General features: G+C 44.9%; 1 protein-coding gene across 1 annotated transcript in view; it reads left to right on the top strand.

The window, feature by feature from the left end:
• Nucleotides 1-18,548, top strand: part of GALNT12 (polypeptide N-acetylgalactosaminyltransferase 12) — a 101,378-nt gene that overhangs the window by 67,278 nt on the left and 15,552 nt on the right. Inside the window, exon 7 of the mRNA XM_050938217.1 lies at nucleotides 9,065-9,196. Coding sequence (XP_050794174.1) covers nucleotides 9,065-9,196 — 132 coding nt within the window. The remainder of the gene's footprint in view (nucleotides 1-9,064; nucleotides 9,197-18,548) is intronic.

The following is an 18,548-nucleotide window of genomic DNA, read 5'->3' as shown; positions in this document are numbered from 1 at the left end:
GCTGGAGTACTTTGATTTGTATTCTTTTTGAATAAGGCTGTTTATTCAATATTCTTTTAAGCAATTGACTCTGTATTTGTCACCTTAATACAGAGAGACCATATTATGTATTTTTCTTTCTTTTTTATATAAAGCTTTCTTTTAAGACCTGTTGGAGTTTTTCTTGAGTGGAGAACTTCAGGGAAATTGAGTCTGTACTCACCAGGGAATTGGTGGGAGGAAGAAATCAGGGGGAGATCTGTGTGTGTTGGATTTGCTAGCCTGATTTTGCATTCCCTCTGGGTGAAGAGGAAAGTGCTTTTGTTTCCAGGACTGGAATTACAGAGGGTGGACTCCCTCTGCTTGGATTCACGGAGGTTGCTTCTGTGTATCTCTCCAGGAGCACCTGGAGGGGGGAAGGGAAAAAGGATTATTTCCCTTTGTTGTGAGACTCAAGGGATTTGGGTCTTGGGGTCCCCAGGGAAGGTTTTTGTGGGGACCAGAGTGCCCCAAAACACTCTAATTTTTTGGGTGGTGGCAGCCGTACCAGGTCCAAGCTGGTAACTAAGCTTGGAGGTTTTCATGCTAACCCCCATATTTTGAACGCTAAGGTCCAAATCTGGGACTAGGTTATGACATGGTGTGCAGTGGTGAGATAGAATCCAGAAGCCAGTAGGAATATTATATTTTTCTTTTCTCTGCTAAGGGCTTTTTAGCAGAGAGAAACAGTTTGGTTTTAAAAAGAAACCAGAGAGAATTTTTTTTTTCTGCTCTCTCTGGCAGTTTGTGGCTTGCATATTAAGCAAGAAGCCATTAAGAGACTCTTAAGGGTCTTTTGTCACACAATAGCACTCCCATTAGGAGTCAAATACCAGCACTATATACATGCAAATAAAGTGGTTTTTCTGGTTTACTTTACCTTGAAAACAAAGGGAAAAAGGCACTGTTGCTAGGCAGACCCCAGGAGGCAACAGAGCCTGCAGTTCAGAAGATAAACACCGGAGGGCACCCCAACACAAGAAAACAGGAACCATGACTTCTAAGGCAAAAATTGAGGCCGAAGAACAAATCAAAGAAGCCGAACACAGGCGAGATATGGAAAAAAAAATACAGGAACTAGAAATAAAACAAAAAGAGATGGAGCTGAGAGAAAGAGAAAGAGAGGCCGCCTACAAAAGAGAGCAAGCAGCCAAAGATGCAGACCACCAAAAACAGCTGGAACTCCAGAGGGAAGCCCACCGACAGGCCATGGAATTGGAAAAGGCTAAGCAAAACACAGCCAACCCTAACAACCCTGCGCCAATGATTGTTCCACAGCACAGGATATTTCCCACCTACAAGGCAGGTGATGACACCGAGGCCTTCTTGGAAAATTTTGAAAGAGCCTGTCTTGGGTACGGCATCCCTGAAAACCAGTACATGGTTGAATTGAGGCCACAGCTCAGTGGACCTTTAGCAGAGGTGGCAGCTGAAATGCCTAAGCAGCAAATGAATGACTATAAACTTTTTCAAACCAAGCCCAGATACAGAATGGGGATAACCCCGGATCATGCCCGTCGGCGTTTCAGAACCCAAAAGTGGAAACCAGATGTGTCATTTCCCAAACACGCCTACTACGTTGGGAAAAACTATGAGGCCTGGATATCAGGACACAATGTTAAAACCTTGGAAGAACTGCACCTCCTCATACAAATGGAGCAGTTCTTGGATGGTGTTCCTGAGGACATCACACGGTACATACAAGATGGAAAACCCAAAAATCTCGCTGAGGCGGGGGAGATTGGAGCCAGATGGATGGAAGTGGCAGAAAGCAAGAAAGCTACAGTCAAGGGGAACGAATACCCCAGGGGGCACACCGACCATAAACCCTACAACCGAGGACAGCCAAAGACCCCATACAACCCAAGTAAAGCCACAGACGCCCTATTCTTCCACCTCACCAGTCTCCAGTAACTCACCTCGGCCCAGTGACCCATCAGATGGAAGATGCTTTAAGTGTAATGAACTGGGACATATCAAGGCCAACTGTCCAAAAAACACCATGTGAGTGCAATTCATTACACCACCATCACACCAAAGATCCCCAGGCCCGGATGCCTCTCAAATACCCTTGGAGCGAAGGGAAAATTTGAGAGTGGGCGGAAAGAAGGTTACTGCGTGGAGAGACACGGGGGCACAAGTGTCGGCTATCCACCAATCCTTCGCTGACCCCAAATTCATCAACCCAAAGGCCAAAGTGACAATTTACCCCTTCATGTCACAAGCTGTAGACTTTCCTACAGCTGAACTGCCTGTCCAGTACAAAGGCTGGTCAGGAATGTGGACTTTTGCAGTCTATGACAATTATCCTATCCCCATGCTACTGGGGGAAGACTTGGCCAACCAGGTGAAGCGGGCCAAGAGAGTGGGAATGGTTACACGTAGCCAAACCAGGCAAGCTTCCAGACCCATTCCTGTTCCTGAGCCGTCCACAGACACCCCGTCTGGGTTACCAGAGACCCAGACAGAGGTAATGGACCCAGATTCCATGCCAACCACTGAAAAAGCCACAGTACCTCCAGTCCCAGGCCCGGAACTGGAACAGCAACCAGCACCAGCAATTCCAACCACATCTTCAAACTCAACACCAGAGGGCGCCAGCGAGCCAGAACTGGCAGAAGCAACATACAGCCATACCCAAAAGGCTCAGCCAGAGCCTGAAATACCCTCAGGTGCACCAGCGGAGAGCGGTTCACCAACAACGGAAATCACCCCATCACCTACATTTCTTCCAGAGGGACCAAGCCCAAGTCCACAGTCTGAGGAAGAACTGGTAACCCCAGCCTCAAGGGAACAGTTCCAGACTGAGCAGGAAGCAGATGACAGCCTTCAGAAAGCTTGGGCGGCGGCACGGAGCACCCCACCGCCTCTCAGCTCTTCTAATCGATCCCGGTTTGTTATAGACCAAGGACTTTTATACAAGGAGATTCTTTCTGGTGGACACCGGGAAGAATGGCAGCTGCAAAAACAGTTGGTGGTTCCAACTAAGTACCGGGGGAAGCTCTTAAGCTTAGCCCATGATCATCCCAGTGGCCATGCTGGGGTGAACAGAACCAAGGACCGGTTGGGGAAGTCCTTCCACTGGGAGGGGATGGGCAAGGACGTTGCCAAGTATGTCCGGTCTTGTGAGGTATGCCAAAGAGTGGGAAAACCCCAAGACCAGGTCAAGGCCCCTCTCCAGCCACTCCCCATAATTGAGGTCCCATTTCAGCGAGTAGCTGTGGATATTCTGGGTCCTTTCCCAAAAAAGACGCCCAGAGGAAAGCAGTACGTACTGACTTTAGTGGACTTTGCTACCCGATGGCCGGAAGCAGTAGTTCTAGGCAACACCAGGGCTAAAACTGTGTGCCTGGCCCTAACAGACATCTTTGCCAGGGTAGGTTGGCCCTCCGACATCCTTACAGATTCAGGATCTAATTTCCTGGCAGGGACCATGGAAAAACTGAGGGAAACTCATGGGGTGAATCACTTGGTTGCCACCCCGTACCACCATCAAACCAATGGCCTGGTGGAAAGGTTTAATGGAACTTTGGGGGCCATGATACGTAAATTCGTCAACGAATACTCCAATAATTGGGACCTAGTGTTGCAGCAGTTGCTGTTTGCCTACAGGGCTGTACCACATCCCAGTTTAGGGTTTTCACCGTTTGAACTTGTGTATGGCCACGAGGTTAAGGGGCCATTACAGTTGGTGAAGCAGCAATGGGAGGGGTTTACGCCTTCTCCAGGAACTAACATTCTGGACTTTGTAAGCAACCTACAAAGCACCCTCCAACACTCTTTAGTCCTTGCTAGAGAGAACCTAAAGGATGCTCAGGAAGAGCAAAAGGCCTGGTATGACAGACATGCCAGAGAACATTCCTTCAAGGTAGGAGACCAGGTTATGGTCTTGAAGGCGCAACAGGCCCATAAGATGGAAGCATCATGGGAAGGGCCATTCACGGTCCAAGAGCGCCTGGGAACGGTGAATTACCTCATAGCATTTCCCAATTCCTCACTAAAACCGAGAGTTTACCATGTTAATTCTCTCAAGCCTTTCTATTCCAGAGACTTACAGGTTTGTCAGTTTACAGTCCAGGGAGATGATGCTGAGTGGCCTGACGGTGTCTGCTATGACGGGAAAAAAGACGGTGGCGTGGAAGAGGTGAACCTCTCAACCACCCTGGAACGTCTGCAGCGGCGACAAATCAAGGAGCTGTGCACTAGCTTCGCCCCATTGTTCTCAGCCACCCCAGGACGTACTAAACGGGCATACCACTCCATTGACACAGGTAATGCTCACCCAATCAGAACCCCACCCTACCGGGTGTCTCCTCATGCCCAAGCTGCTATAGAACAGGAGATCCAGAACATGCTACAGATGGGTATAATCCGCTCATCTACCAGTGCATGGGCATCTCCAGTGGTTCTGGTACCCAAACCAGATGGGGAAATACGCTTTTGCGTGGACTACCGTAAGCTAAATGCGGTAACTCGTCTGGACAACTATCCAATGCCACGTACCAATGAGCTATTGGAAAAGTTGGGACGTGCCCAGTTCATCTCTACAATAGACTTAACCAAGGGATACTGGCAAGTACCGCTAGATGAACCTGCCAAGGAGAGGTCAGCATTCGTCACCCATGCGGGGGTGTATGAATTCAATGTCCTTCCTTTCGGCCTTGGAAATGCACCCGCCACCTTCCAGAGGCTGGTAGATGGTCTACTAGCAGGACTGGGAGAATTTGCAGTTGCCTACCTCGATGATGTGGCCATTTTTTCAGACTCCCGAACACCTATTACACCTGGAAAAGGTCTTTGAGCGCATCAGGCAGGCCGGACTAACTGTTAAGGCCAAAAAGTGTCAAATAGGCCAAAACAGAGTGACTTACCTAGGGCACCAGGTGGGTCGAGGAACCATAAACCCCCTACAGGCCAAGGTGGATGCTATCCAAAAGTGGCCTGTCCCAAGGTCAAAGAAACAGGTCCAATCCTTCTTAGGCTTGGCCGGGTACTACAGGCGATTTGTACCACACTACAGCCAAATCGCTGCCCCACTGACCGACCTGACCAAAAAGACCCAGCCAAATGCAGTTAAGTGGACTGATGAGTGTCAAAAGGCCTTTACCCAGCTTAAGGCAATGCTCATGTCTGACCCTGTGCTCAGGGCCCCGGATTTTAACAAGCCATTCCTAGTAACCACGGATGTATCTGAGCGTGGTATAGGAGCAGTGCTCATGCAGGAAGCAACAGATCACAACTTCCATCCTGTCGTGTTTCTCAGAAAGAAACTGTCTGAGAGGGAAAGTCACTGGTCAGTCAGTGAAAAGGAATGCTATGCCATTGTGTACGCCTTGGAAAAGCTACGCCCATATGTTTGGGGACGGCGGTTCCAACTACAAACTGACCATGCTGCACTAAAGTGGCTCCATACTGCCAAGGGGAACAACAAGAAACTTCTTCGTTGGAGTTTAGCTCTCCAAGATTTTGATTTTGAAATTCAGCACATCACAGGAGCTTCTAACAAAGTAGCTGATGCACTCTCCCGTGAGAGTTTCCCAGAATCCAGTAGTTAAAAAGTGTTCTTAAAATGTAGAAGTCTGTTAGTTATATACTTAGTGGTATATGTAAAGCTGCATGTGTTGTATTAATCTGTTTATTTTAAAGTTCTAGAAGGAAATCGCCGCCAATGAGCTTCCCCACTGTCTACAGTTTGGGGGGCGTGTCATAAACAGATAGCTAAGGGTTAATGTCTCTTTCACCTGAAGCACCTGACCAGAGGACCAATCAGGAAACCGGATTTTTTCAACTCTGGGTGGAGAAAAGTTTGTGTCTGAGTCTTTGTCTGTCTGCCTGCTTTTCTCTCAGCTTTGAGAACTGATTTCTGTTTTCTAATCTTCTGTTTCCAAGTTGTGAGTACCAAACATGGTTTTGTTGTTTTTGTATTTACATGTCTATAGTGCTGGAGTACTTTGATTTGTATTCTTTTTGAATAAGGCTGTTTATTCAATATTCTTTTAAGCAATTGACCCTGTATTTGTCACCTTAATACAGAGAGACCATTTTTATGTATTTTTCTTTCTTTTTTATATAAAGCTTTCTTTTAAGACCTGTTGGAGTTTTTCTTTAGTGGGGAACTTCAGGGAAATTGAGTCTGTACTCACCAGGGAATTGGTGGGAGGAAGAAATCAGGGGGAGATCTGTGTGTGTTGGATTTGCTAGCCTGATTTTGCATTCCCTCTGGGTGAAGAGGAAAGTGCTTTTGTTTCCAGGACTAGAATTACAGAGGGTGGACTCCCTCTGCTTGGATTCACGGAGGTTGCTTCTGTGTATCTCTCCAGGAGCACCTGGAGGGGGGAAGGGAAAAAGGATTATTTCCCTTTGTTGTGAGACTCAAGGGATTTGGGTCTTGGGGTCCCCAGGGAAGGTTTTTGTGGGGACCAGAGTGCCCCAAAACACTCTAATTTTTTGGGTGGTGGCAGCCGTACCAGGTCCAAGCTGGTAACTAAGCTTGGAGGTTTTCATGCTAACCCCCATATTTTGGACGCTAAGGTCCAAATCTGGGACTAGGTTATGACAGATGTGAATTTGTGGGCTTACCTTTTAATAAAGTTCTCAACTTTTAGAGCCTTATCAAGTACATTCTGTTTGCTTTTGGTGTTTGTTTGTTTGATTTTTTTTTCCAGTCTGCTGCCACCTAAGCTTCCCAGTGAATTGAACAATGTGTCAGAATGGCTTGGAATGCAGTGGTTCTTCTTTAAGTGCTTGTCCCTATGTGTAGTGCACTTCAGGTTTACGCATTTGCGCCATGCGTCAAGGACTGCAGAAATTTTCCTAGCAGTGTCTATCTGGTCTGAGTATGTGCCCCTACTTTTCTTGTGCTCTGCACCGAAGTTATAAAGGGGGCTGCCAGACAGCTGCCATCTTAGTTCCTTTTTACCACTTGTGGGTTAGGATGGAGCTTCAGTGTTCACACTGACTTCTTCAACTTTTTCCTGTAAATAATTTGTAATAGTTTAGCTATTTAGTATAGTTAGGATAGACATTTGGGGTTCTGTCCCCTGAGATTTGGGATCTTCCTCTGGGTCAGAGAGGGCTTCCTGTATTTCCCCATCACACCCCCGTTCTTTGACAGTAGTAGGGAGAGTCCCCCAAGGAAGGATTCGTGGCTTCAAAAACTTCATCAACTGCCACAAATCCTTCCTGATCACAGACTACCATGATGCCAGTCTGTACTGCCTGGAGGAAACCCACGTCTGATCCAGGTGCAGTATCTGCAAGTTGTCTCCAAGAAGGACAAAACAGCTGAGGAAATTCCTGCTCCAAAGATTCCTCGTGGAGAGGTTCTGGAGACCAGGGAAAACTTCTGATTGCGAGGACCTGTATTTTGGCCTGAAGAAGGTAGGAGCAGCACATTGAGTTTGACTCTGTCCAGCTCTAAGGCCTCCACCCTACTCCCACTGTCTGCTGCTCCTCTCTGATGAGGTGGTGATTCCAGCCATATCCTGATAATCCTAAGGCTTCCCAGAACTTGCTTAAAAGGGTGGCAGAGACACCACAGGTTTCCCTGGAAGAAATCCAGGAAGCCCTGCACAGACTGCAGAACATCGTATGTATCCTTGAATCCACGAGGACACTTTGGCAGATGGTTCCACCAGTATCCAAGCAAGCTGAAAAGAGATATTTCATATCTGCAAAAGGCTTGGACTAACTATTCTCATATTGGTCTTCCAACTCTCTGGTAGTATCAGCTGCTATTGAGCGTAGTATGCAGAAACAAGAGAACTTGAGAAACATGAGAAGGAGGCAAAGAGATTGGACCTCTCTAGGAGGAAGGTGTACTCGTTGGCCCCTCTCCAGTGTCAAACTGAAACCATCAAGCATTGATGGATAAATATAATTTTATCATCTTTAATAAGCTGACAGACATTGTTCAGAAAGTACCTTAGGATGCTAGGGAGCAGTTTTGAACCAGGTTTTATCAACTCAGACAAGGGCAGTATTTGAGCCTCTGGCATCTTGCTTTTTGTTACACCTTTCCATAAAGATAACAGTTCTAGTTGTAATCATGTCTGCCAAAAGAATAGGGGAGTTAGGAGGGTTCCTGGCTGACACCCCTCACCATACAATTTTCCAGAAGGATAAAATATGCATGAGACTTTACCCAATATTTATTCTTAAGGTAGTATCTTACTTTCACATCAGTCAAGTATCCACTTACCTGTATTTCACACGAGTAGGCAAGAGGTGATATGGTACTCCTTGGATGTGCGTAGGGCCTTTGCCTTTTGTCTGCAGAGGACAAAGTAATTTCATAAGCCTCCCAGACTCTGTCTTATCTGTGGAAAGGGTGGAAGGAGAGGCTAGAAACTTACTTTTGTTTTAGTGAAAGGATAAGAAAGGGGCAGAGGAAAAGGGAGGTCGCCTCTGGGAAACTTGAGGATTGCAAATGAGTTTGTGACCACAGGTTGAGAACCCCTGGACTATGGAAAGAAGTGGATTTTGAAGGCAGATTTGAAGAAATTATGTGAGCTCTATTTGAATCTGTAGCAAGTGAAAAGTTTGGGTGGTGGCTTGCTTTAGCAGCTTTAAGGTTCCATTTTTAAACTTAGTTTTCTTTTATTGAATTTACTAATTTACAAGATACAACTTCAAAGGCAGCCTTAACAGAGAATTTCCAAGCTTTTAAACACATTTAAGTTTAATGATGTCTTTAGAGAGGATTTTGCAAATGGATGGTGAGAATAATTTAGCACTCTTAATTTAAATTCATGCACTGTTACTGAGACTTTAAAATATCCAAAGAGCCCTAACTGTAAATTTCCTACTGTGTTCTCACTTTAAACAGATTTTTTTTAAATAATTCAATTTGCATAGTGTTTGAAAGCATTGTTGTTGCTTAAATATTAAGAAACTTAATAATAATGAAACCAAATCCAGGGACAAGCAATGGGAGTTTTTTTTCCCCTGGGAAAGCACTGCAGGATAAGTTTCCTAATAGTGTATGTTGCTAATCTAACAGAAAGCACCTGTTCTTATTCTTCTATTGTATTTTATTTTATTGTAGGAGCCCTATGGAGATGTGACAGAAAGGAGGCTGCTTCGAGAGAAGCTCAGATGTAAAGACTTTAGATGGTTCTTGGAGAATATTTACCCTGAACTTCATGTACCTGAAGACAGAGCTGGCTTCTTTGGAATGGTAGGCAACATGCTTGATTAGTGTCTGGAAAGTGTCTCCCTAAGTCACTTTCTCCTCGCTTTTATTAGTTAAATATGGAAGATAAAGATGTGCCTGGTATTTTTATTCCAGAAAATATTGATTTTGGTAGAATTTAATTAGACTTGGTAGACACTAAAATTTGTTGGGTATTAGAAATTTAATATAAAGTAAAATAGTATGGTTAAGACCAAAACCTGCCATAAATTGCAGCTCAAAATTAAGTCTTAAGTGGGCTAATGGGGTTAGTGAGTATGGCTTTCAACATTTCTTAAAACATTGCAGATAAGGAAAAAAGCATTTGTTGGGGTTTTGGGATATATTGTTAGTTTTGAACTTGAAAACAGGAATAAAGTGCTTTTAAACATATATGAACACATAATTGAGATTAAACTAATAGTCAGGAAATAAAACTTTTTTTTCTATTAGTGATTTTTTTTAGGATTTTATTTTTATTTGTAGCAATATAAAGCACCCACACCAATCAGCTGAGCATGCTGTTGGTTATCAATAATACACATCTTAGTTAGCATCACTCCTTCTACTAAGCAGCAATTCTTAATCTAAAAAATGCTAATAATCCAGTACACCAAATAGCACCTCAGTTTCTGAACTCCCCCAAAAGGGCTCCAAAGCATGCCATCAAAGCTGACAAAGCTGAACTGTTTTGGGCCTGTTTAAGGAAGGTATTCTAAAGCCCTGGGGGCCTTATGGAGAATGCTCAGCCAGCTGTCCCCTCTCTGTTATGTCAAGCATGAGCATCTCCAGTGATCAAAACTGTGGTGCTCTGTCATGGGGAGCGGTGGGCGGTAGTCATCCTTCAGATATTCTAGTCCCAGACTTTTTGGGACTTCATATGTCAAAACTAAACATTTGAAAGTTTATCTAGTAGGTAATTGTTGACCAGTGCAGATCCCTGAGCACAGGTGTCATGTGCTGTCTAAGGGCTTGTCTACATCACAAAGTTGCAGCGCTGGTGAGGGGGTTACAGCGCTGCAACTTAGGAGGTGTACACATCTGCAGGGCATCACCAGCGCTGCAACTCCCTGTTTGCAGCGCTGGCCGTACTCCCGTTTTGTCTCGGGTGTAGAGGATCCAGCGCTGGTGATCCAGCGGTGGTAATCAAGTGTAGACACTTACCAGCGCTTTTCTTGACCTCCGTGGAATAAGCAGGTATCCCAGCATACCTGAGGAAGCCTCTGGTAATCAAGCTGGTCTCCTTCCCCGGTTTGCTCTCGCGTTCCCCGAACCCCGAGCAAGCAGGTCTCCTTCCCTGCGGTTTGCAGGGTGGTTCGGGGAACGCGAGAGCAAACCGCGGCGAAGCTGGTCTCCTTCCCCGGTTTGCTCTCGCGTTCCCCGAACCCCCGAGCAAGCAGGTCTCCTTCCCTGCGGTTTGCAGGGTGGTTCGGGGAACGCGAGAGCAAACCGCGGCGAAGCTGGTCTCCTTCCCCGGTTTGCTCTCGCGTTCCCCGAACCCCCCTTGAAGCCGCCCAACAGCGCTGCAGTGTGGCCACATCTAACACCACTTGCAGCGCTGGTTGCTGTAAGTGTGGCCACTCTGCAGCGCTGGCCTAATACAGCTGTACTAATACAGCTGTAACAACCAGCGCTGCAAAATTGTAGATGTAGACATACCCTAAGACACTCAGGGGTATATCTACACTGGAAAAAAACCCAACAACAACCCTGCAGCAGCAGATCTCAGAACCCTGATCAACTGACTCTGACTCTTAGGGCTCATGCTGCAGGCTAAAAAATAGTAGTGTAGACATTCCTGCCCGCCCCAAAGAGAGGGGTGGGTCTCAGAGACCAGGCTGCATCCCAAGCAGGCATGTCTGCAGTGTTATTTTTAGCCCTGTAGCGCAAACCTGAGTTGGTTTCCCAAACCTTGAGACTCACTGCCACTTTTTTTTTGGTTTTGGTTTTGGCTTTTGCAGTGTAAATGTTCCCTCAGTTACCAGTTGGACAGCCACCTTTTACACCAGTTGCATCTTACATATAAATTTTAAGATGCATTGAAATAATATTATTCTGAGGCATGGATGATGGTAGCAAAAGCCACATCTGAAAGATAAAGCTGTACCCTTCTTGCCAGGCACGGACAAGTATATGATCCTAAATGTCAGCTGGTCTTCTAAGTGTAGCTGTGGTTACCCCAAGTTTATAATCTCAGGCCCTTCCTAGAGCAAGTTCTGACACTTCTGCTTTTTAATCTCAGGCAACCAACATCACCTCAATCTTGTCCTGACTGAGCCAGACTGACCCAGCATGCTTTAATACTGCCAAGTGCTGGATTAGTCACTCAACTGCCTCTGCTGGATTTTTCTCAGTAGAGAAATAAAGCTGTGTGTTGTCAGTGTACTGAAAACACCCTAGCGCAAGTCTCCTCATTCATTCCCCTAGCAGACTGTGACATTCCCCTGGTGTTATCTGGACCATGATCTGCTAGGTCACTTCAATCCTCGGCTCTGGGAGCCAGCCTTACCCTGCTCTGCTGTGAGAACCCCCACTCCAAGGATGTTCACGCACAGCCTCTGGCATATAAGCTGGTCCCGGCTACATGAGTGAGCACTTTTGGCCAGCCGCTGCTTGGATTGTGCAACCGAAGGACACTAGCCAATATCTCTGGTCCCAGACACAACCGTAGGAACCTCCGTCTTGCAGTGTCCAGTTATGCCCACTGGATGCTGCAAGCTTATATGAGTTTGTCAATGTAACAAACAAATTGATATATACCAGGCTTGTTATCCCAAGGGGAGTCTCTGTCATGCTTCAAACCAAACACACTGCTTCAGGCAGAATAAACAAATTTATTAACTCCAAAAGGTGGATTTTAATTGATTATAAGTCAAAGCACAACAAGTTAAATTTGGTCAAATGAAATAAAAGCAAAACACATTCTAAGCTGATCTTAACACTTTCAGTGCCCTTACAAACTTAGATGCTTCTCACCACAGGCTGGCTGCTTGTCCTTCAGTCAGGCTCTGCCCTTTGATCAGTGCTTCAATCGCTTGGTGGTGGTGTCTGTAGATGGAGGTGGGAGAGAGAGGAAGAGCATGGCAAACATCTCTCCCTTTTATCCTGTTCTTTCTTCCCTCTTGGCTTTGCCCCCCTCCCTTTTGGGTCAGGTGAGCATTACCTCATCATAGTCCCAAACTGACCAAAGGAAGGGGGTAACTCACTCGAGAGTCCAACAGATCCTTTGTTGCTGCCTAGGCCAGTGTCCTTTGTTCCTGTGAGGCTGGGCTGGGTTTGTCCCATACATGCTCTGATTAGCTGTGAACTGCCCCTCTGTTCCTGGAGTGTTTTGCTTGGGCTTGTTTTAAGCCATGGGGACACATTTTCAGCCTCATAACTATATACATGGAATTATAACCTATAACATTACTGTAACAATGCTCAGAGCATGATGAGCCTTCTGAAGACACCCAACATGACAAACTTTGCATTGGATACGACACAATCATATTATAAGAATGAACATGGGGGTGCATGGTGTTCCCCCGAGATACAGAGTGTCACACAGACCGATTACATACTGAACTAAAGAGGTGATAGGTTAGAACCTTACAGTTCCCCATATGAAAGTGCACTTGTAGTTGATCACCAATTGTCCAATACAATCCTTTGGGACCTCTGAACAAGGAAAGAATGCAGTCAGTCCAAAGCAGTCTCATCCATTCCTTCCAGATACATGCAAAACTATTGAAGAGCACAAGTTTGAGTTGCAGAACTGGAAAAAAATAGCTTTTTTTCTGGTAAAATGAGCACAGTTGATCAAAATCATTGAGATAGTAATTGTTAAATCCTGCAACTCCAGTCCCTTTTCAGAACAGAGCCTCACTTTGAGAGTCTGTACTACCTCTACTGCTACTATTCTCTTTCATACAAAACTCCCATTAACTTCAGAGTTCTGTAGGATCAAGGCCACAGACTGATGATAAAAATGTTAAAGAACAAAAAGCCATATATACAAAGATCGTAAATTCTTTAAATATTTCGGAAGAAGAAAATCTTGTTCTGCTAGATTAAAAACAAGTGAAAAGATTGGTCAAAGGTTAAAGAGCTTGCAAAGAAGCCAAATCATTTGTCTGCATTGATCTGCATGACAGAAGATACACCAGTTTCTCTTATTAACAGATGAAGGTGAAACAAAATCTGAGAAAGAAGTATAACCAAAAATATAATGGGCAATTTGAAAAGTAAATTGTTATAATGAGATTCAGTAAAATTCTGATGGAACTAACGAATTAAGAAATTCAGCTACTAACAAAAATGGTACTAATTATTGCAACTGTTACTATGTGGCTGACTCCAGTAAATGCTGTGTTTCAAGGTTCTTTTTAATGAGCTCAGGCATAATTTCTCAATAAATGTATGTGATGGTAACCTTCCCACACGGTTAAACTAAGCATGCAGGAAAAACTGCAAGTTACAAAAATAAGCTTTGTTTTTAATCATGTTTCTTACATGAGGTAAATGTTAGTGATCTTACAACCAAACCTTTCTCAATTTACTTACAAGCAAAGCTTTCTCAGTTTACTGACAAAACTGACTGCTTTTTAAGGTCAGTTTCTGGAACCAAATGTGCACACACATATAAAATAGAAGACAGGAAAAGGAAAAGGTGGGAGGGGAGTGAATAGTCACATTCTTTTAAGGATAGGTTGATAGTAGTTGTTTTCAGTTTGAGACCAAAGTCGGAATTCTTTCTGTAGTAAGCCTAATTCCTGGTCCATCCAGAAAGACTGGAATGGAGGCTAGGTCCTGTTAGTGGATTAAGTCTCTTCCCTCACATCCCCCAATGTCAGTAACTGGTATAAAGAGCATCAGATGAGCAGGCAAAACCAAACCTATGAATGGCTAGGAATCCTGGTTGAAAACCAAGATGCCATTAGACTTTTTAACTTTGAATGGAAAATAAAAACAAGACAAAGAAATCAAACCATACTAAATAAAAGAAACCTGACAAAAATGAAGAAAAGCACTAGTTTCTCTTTTTCCAGGTTAATCTGGGCTTTATACTGTAATTCATGAAAAATTTACATACTGTGTATGTAGTAGTTCTTCCGTAGCATTCCAGTAGGGTATATCATCCCAAACAATCATGCCAAATAATCTTTACTCTAAAGCAAGGCAATCTTGGGCAAATTCAAAACAGTCTAAATCAAATCCACAAAAGGTCAGTTTTCAAAATAAAGTTCAACAAGATTTCCAGCCAATGTCAGGCTTTCTTTAGCATGACTTTGATTATTTGATCTTCAGGACTTTGCTCTAAATTCTATCTACGGTAATAATCCAGAGAATTTAAATTTATCAGGTCTTCTTCTTCAGACCATATTCCTTGCTAGGAGAAGTCAAGGAACACATCATACATACTAAGAGTTTGTTCTATTAAGATATGTAGTAACAACGTGATTTTGTAAATCATCAAGTTAATTCGTAGTTTGTGGTGACAGGCTTATAGAATGAGATCCTCTCCCAACCTGGAGCTAAGTGAATTAAGATATATAATCTTTTTTAATATGAGTTAGCAAGCACATAAGCCCTTGAAGGTCTCAAGGTGCCTTTTACAAGCCCCAAGTCTGCTTCTAGAGTATTGTGATGGTTCTCAAGGCACCCAGACTGTGAATCGCCTTGTTACCTCTTGCCTCCAGCAAGAGGGAGCCTTTCTTGTGGTAGCTGAGTGTTAGCCACCTGACACCACCAGCCTTTCAGCAGTTGAAGAACTTTTCCCAGGGCTATGCCATCCCTGACTTTGCCTTGCAAGTTAACAATAAGTGCATCCCAATCTCCAAGTCCTTTTGAATCGTTCCCTTGTGCTATCCAGCCCCTGAAACTGGCTAATCACATAAATTCAACATCCTTTCTGCATCCAAAAGTGCACTATACCCCATTTTACCTTTTTAACTTTCCATCACCACTCTTGTAAGTCACATCACTTGTGAGCACTTATAATATAAAACAAACGTAGGTTTATTTAAGAAAAAATAAAAATTTAACTCAGAGGAGGGAAAACTACAGCCTGCGTGCTGGATCCAGCTTGTCAGGGCTTTCAGTCCAGCTCCTCAGAGCTTTTCAGTTGCGGGATTGCCAGCCCCTTGGCGCAGCAGGGCTAAGGCAGGCTCCCTGCTTGCCCAGGCCCTGCGCCACTCCTGGAAGCGGCTGGCACCATGTCCCTGCAGCCCCGGCGGGAGGAGGGGCAGAGGGCTCTGTGCACCGCCGCCCACAGCTCCCATTGGCCAGGAATGGGGAATCGCAACCAATGGGAGCTTCGGGGGTGGTACCCGCAGACGAGGGCAGAGTGCTGCGGAGCCACCTGCCCCACCCCATCCCCAAGAGCCACTGCCGGACATGCCAGCCATTTCCACGAGTGGTGTGGAGCCAGGGCAGGTGGGATCCTGCCTTAGTCCCCTGTGCGCCACTGCCACCCTGGAGCCACTCAACTTAAGCGGTGCAGGGATGGGGCCCGGGGCCCACACTCCAAACCCCTCATGCACCCCAACCCCCTGCCCTGAGCCCCCTCCTACACCCCGCACATCATCTGCACCCGAACTCCTTGCCCTGAGCCCCCTGCTGCACACCACACCCCCTCCTGCACCCAACCCCCTGCCACAGCCCTACATTCATGGCCTTGCATACAAGTTCTCCACCCAGATGTGGCCCTTGGGACAAAAAGTTTGCCCACTCCTGATTTAGCTAGAAGTGGGAGAAAGTGATGGAAACAACTGGGCACAACACAAAACAATCATACAATGTGATGTGGGTCTACACCTAGGTTCCCTGTAAGCTTGCAGCCATGCAGCAGGCTATTTAGGGCTGCACTGGTCCCACGGCCTGGCCCAGCCCCTCTGGAGCTGCCAGGGAGAGGAGCCCCTCCCCAGGCCCGGCCCAGGCCCTCTGGAGCTGCCACAGCTGGGGAGAGGAGCCCTTCCCTGAGCCCAGCCCAGCTCAGCTCCGCCAGAGCTGCCACAGTGAGGGAGGGCTAGTGGATTCCTCTCTCCCTGCTGCAGCCCCACGGCAGCCTGCACTCCAGCCAGAGCCTTAACCCCTCCCCCCACACCCCAGTCCTCTGTCCTGCACCTCAAACTCCTCATCCCCACTCCCACCCTAAAGCCTGTATCCCCAGCCAAAGCCCACACACCCCAACCCTCTGCCCTAGCCCTGAGACCCCTCCTGCACCCCAATCCCCTCATCCCCAACCCTCTGCCCCAGCCCTGAGCCCCCTCCCACATTCCAAACCCCTCAGTTCCACCCCCACCTCATATCACCTCCCTATTGGTGCATATATTAAAATTAATTCCGCACATTGACATACAGAATTAAAGGGAACACTGGTTTACACTTATCAATAGTTACCTTTCCTATCTGACAAATAGGTTTTCTCCACAAAGTTCATTTGTTTGCAGAGCCAGCTGGTTTTGCAAGAACCAGAATACAAACATTCATGAAAAACCCCTCACTCAGTCCATACCTTTGCCCAGCGTTACTGTTGAACTTACCTTGAGGTCTGATGTCCAGTTCAGGAAAGCAGACTTCCAGCCATTCTTTAGGTAAGAGAGCTGCTTCTGTCCTACATCCTTGGTGTTTATCACTGCTTTTTTTGGATCTGTAGTGATAATATCAAAAGGCAACAAGAAGGTTATTCATCTGTAAATGAAGCTCTTGAATAGGTTGTTAATACAGATCCAGGCAAGAGACCTCGCCCTCCATCCCCACTTCTTTGAAATCTGTTAGGCTCTGAGGAAGTGGAAGGGCACACACACAGTTAGCCTATGATTTTAGGAGGGGGATTTTCAAAAGCACTAGTTGTTGGAAGTCTAACTCCTCTCCAAGTGACGATGAGCCAGTGTTGAGCACTTTTTGAAAATCCTATCGTGTTCCTGTCAGAATTGCTCCCTAATATTTCAGAATATTTTAACAATTGCAGTTTAAATTACCTATCCCCAACCTCCAAAGGGAATGGTGACTAGCTGTGGTTACAGAATACACAGCATAGAAGAAAAAAAAATATGTAGGCAAAGACACAGTCAGAAATCCTGCATAGACAGAATTACTGACAACTTTTATGAGCTGAACTAAACGCTTCATAAGGAGAACAAATATTTTCTTGTTTTTATTTTCTTTAATGCAGCATTCTACTAAAATATTAAGGTAAGTCACAGACAAATTTAAAATCCTATACTAAGTTTCTGTTTATACTCTTACTTTAGCTCTTCTTGCATGATTTAAGCTTGTTTGTTACATGTTGGAAAAAAAATATTGAAAGATTACATGAATGAATGGATACTATTATGATACTGTTTTTGTCAGCGCAAAGCAAACTGTCTTCGTCAGGTAATGGGAGAAGATAGTGTTTTCACAAACCCTCTCTCATCTGTTCCTGCCTTGGAACAAGAGACTGGTGAATTCATGCATAAATGGTTTCAGGACCAGATTTTTAAACCTGCAGTTTATGGGTACAAATATCTGCAGGTGCCTCTTGTATCATTTAGGTGCTTAGTACCTGGTTGTACCCATATGTAAGGTTCTTAGATCTCTAAAAGGCTTACTTTATGGCTGTAAAATGACATTAGCAAATTCTGGAGTTCGCAAAATAAGCGATCCAGTTATAATCAGGCTGAAATACTGGCACTACATGTTAGTAGTTTGTCTGCACAACAGAAGTGTGTGTAGGGGACACAAAGATGAGATGACATAATGATGGAGCATAAATACTATATAAAAAGTTGTTCTGAATTGAAATTTGAGGTAATTAGGCATCTTTTATACAGTGTTTTTTCTTTTGAGTTTTCAGTTTCAGAACCCTGTTTAAATTTTCTTCTCCTTTATGTCTACAGCATACAAAGAAAGAGTTGTATCTGTGTGCAATAATTTGGTTTGTAGTTAACTTATGCACACAGACACAAAATAGTGTTGTGCCTAAAAGGCAATAATATCGTATTGCTAACTTAAATTGGGAGATAAGCATTGTGATGTTCAATGGAGTATAGGCAGGAGAATATTTATGCTGGTCAAATGCTAGTGGAGCACTTTTGGTGACGTCTTTGCTTGGAGCAGTCATCTAGGGAGTGACAGCTGGGGTGAATATTTGACTCCGTTGATCTTCCCATTGGAATAAATGGCTAGTGTGGCAACTCAATTAGATTTCTGAGCATACTAATGAGTAGTACCTCTAACTCTTTAGTCAGTTACTGAGGGCAAGAGAAATCCATTAATGATTTTAGTTTATGTAAGAAAATTGTCATTTATAATTCAGCATAACTTTAATCTGATATTCCTTCATATCCGATATTATAGGTATTGGGTGCAAGTGTTGGGGAAGGTTGTAATT

Source organism: Gopherus flavomarginatus, chromosome 2, assembly GCF_025201925.1.
Source record: "Gopherus flavomarginatus isolate rGopFla2 chromosome 2, rGopFla2.mat.asm, whole genome shotgun sequence".
Lineage (NCBI taxonomy): Eukaryota > Metazoa > Chordata > Testudines > Testudinidae > Gopherus > Gopherus flavomarginatus.
This window is presented reverse-complemented; position numbering and strand designations above follow the sequence as displayed.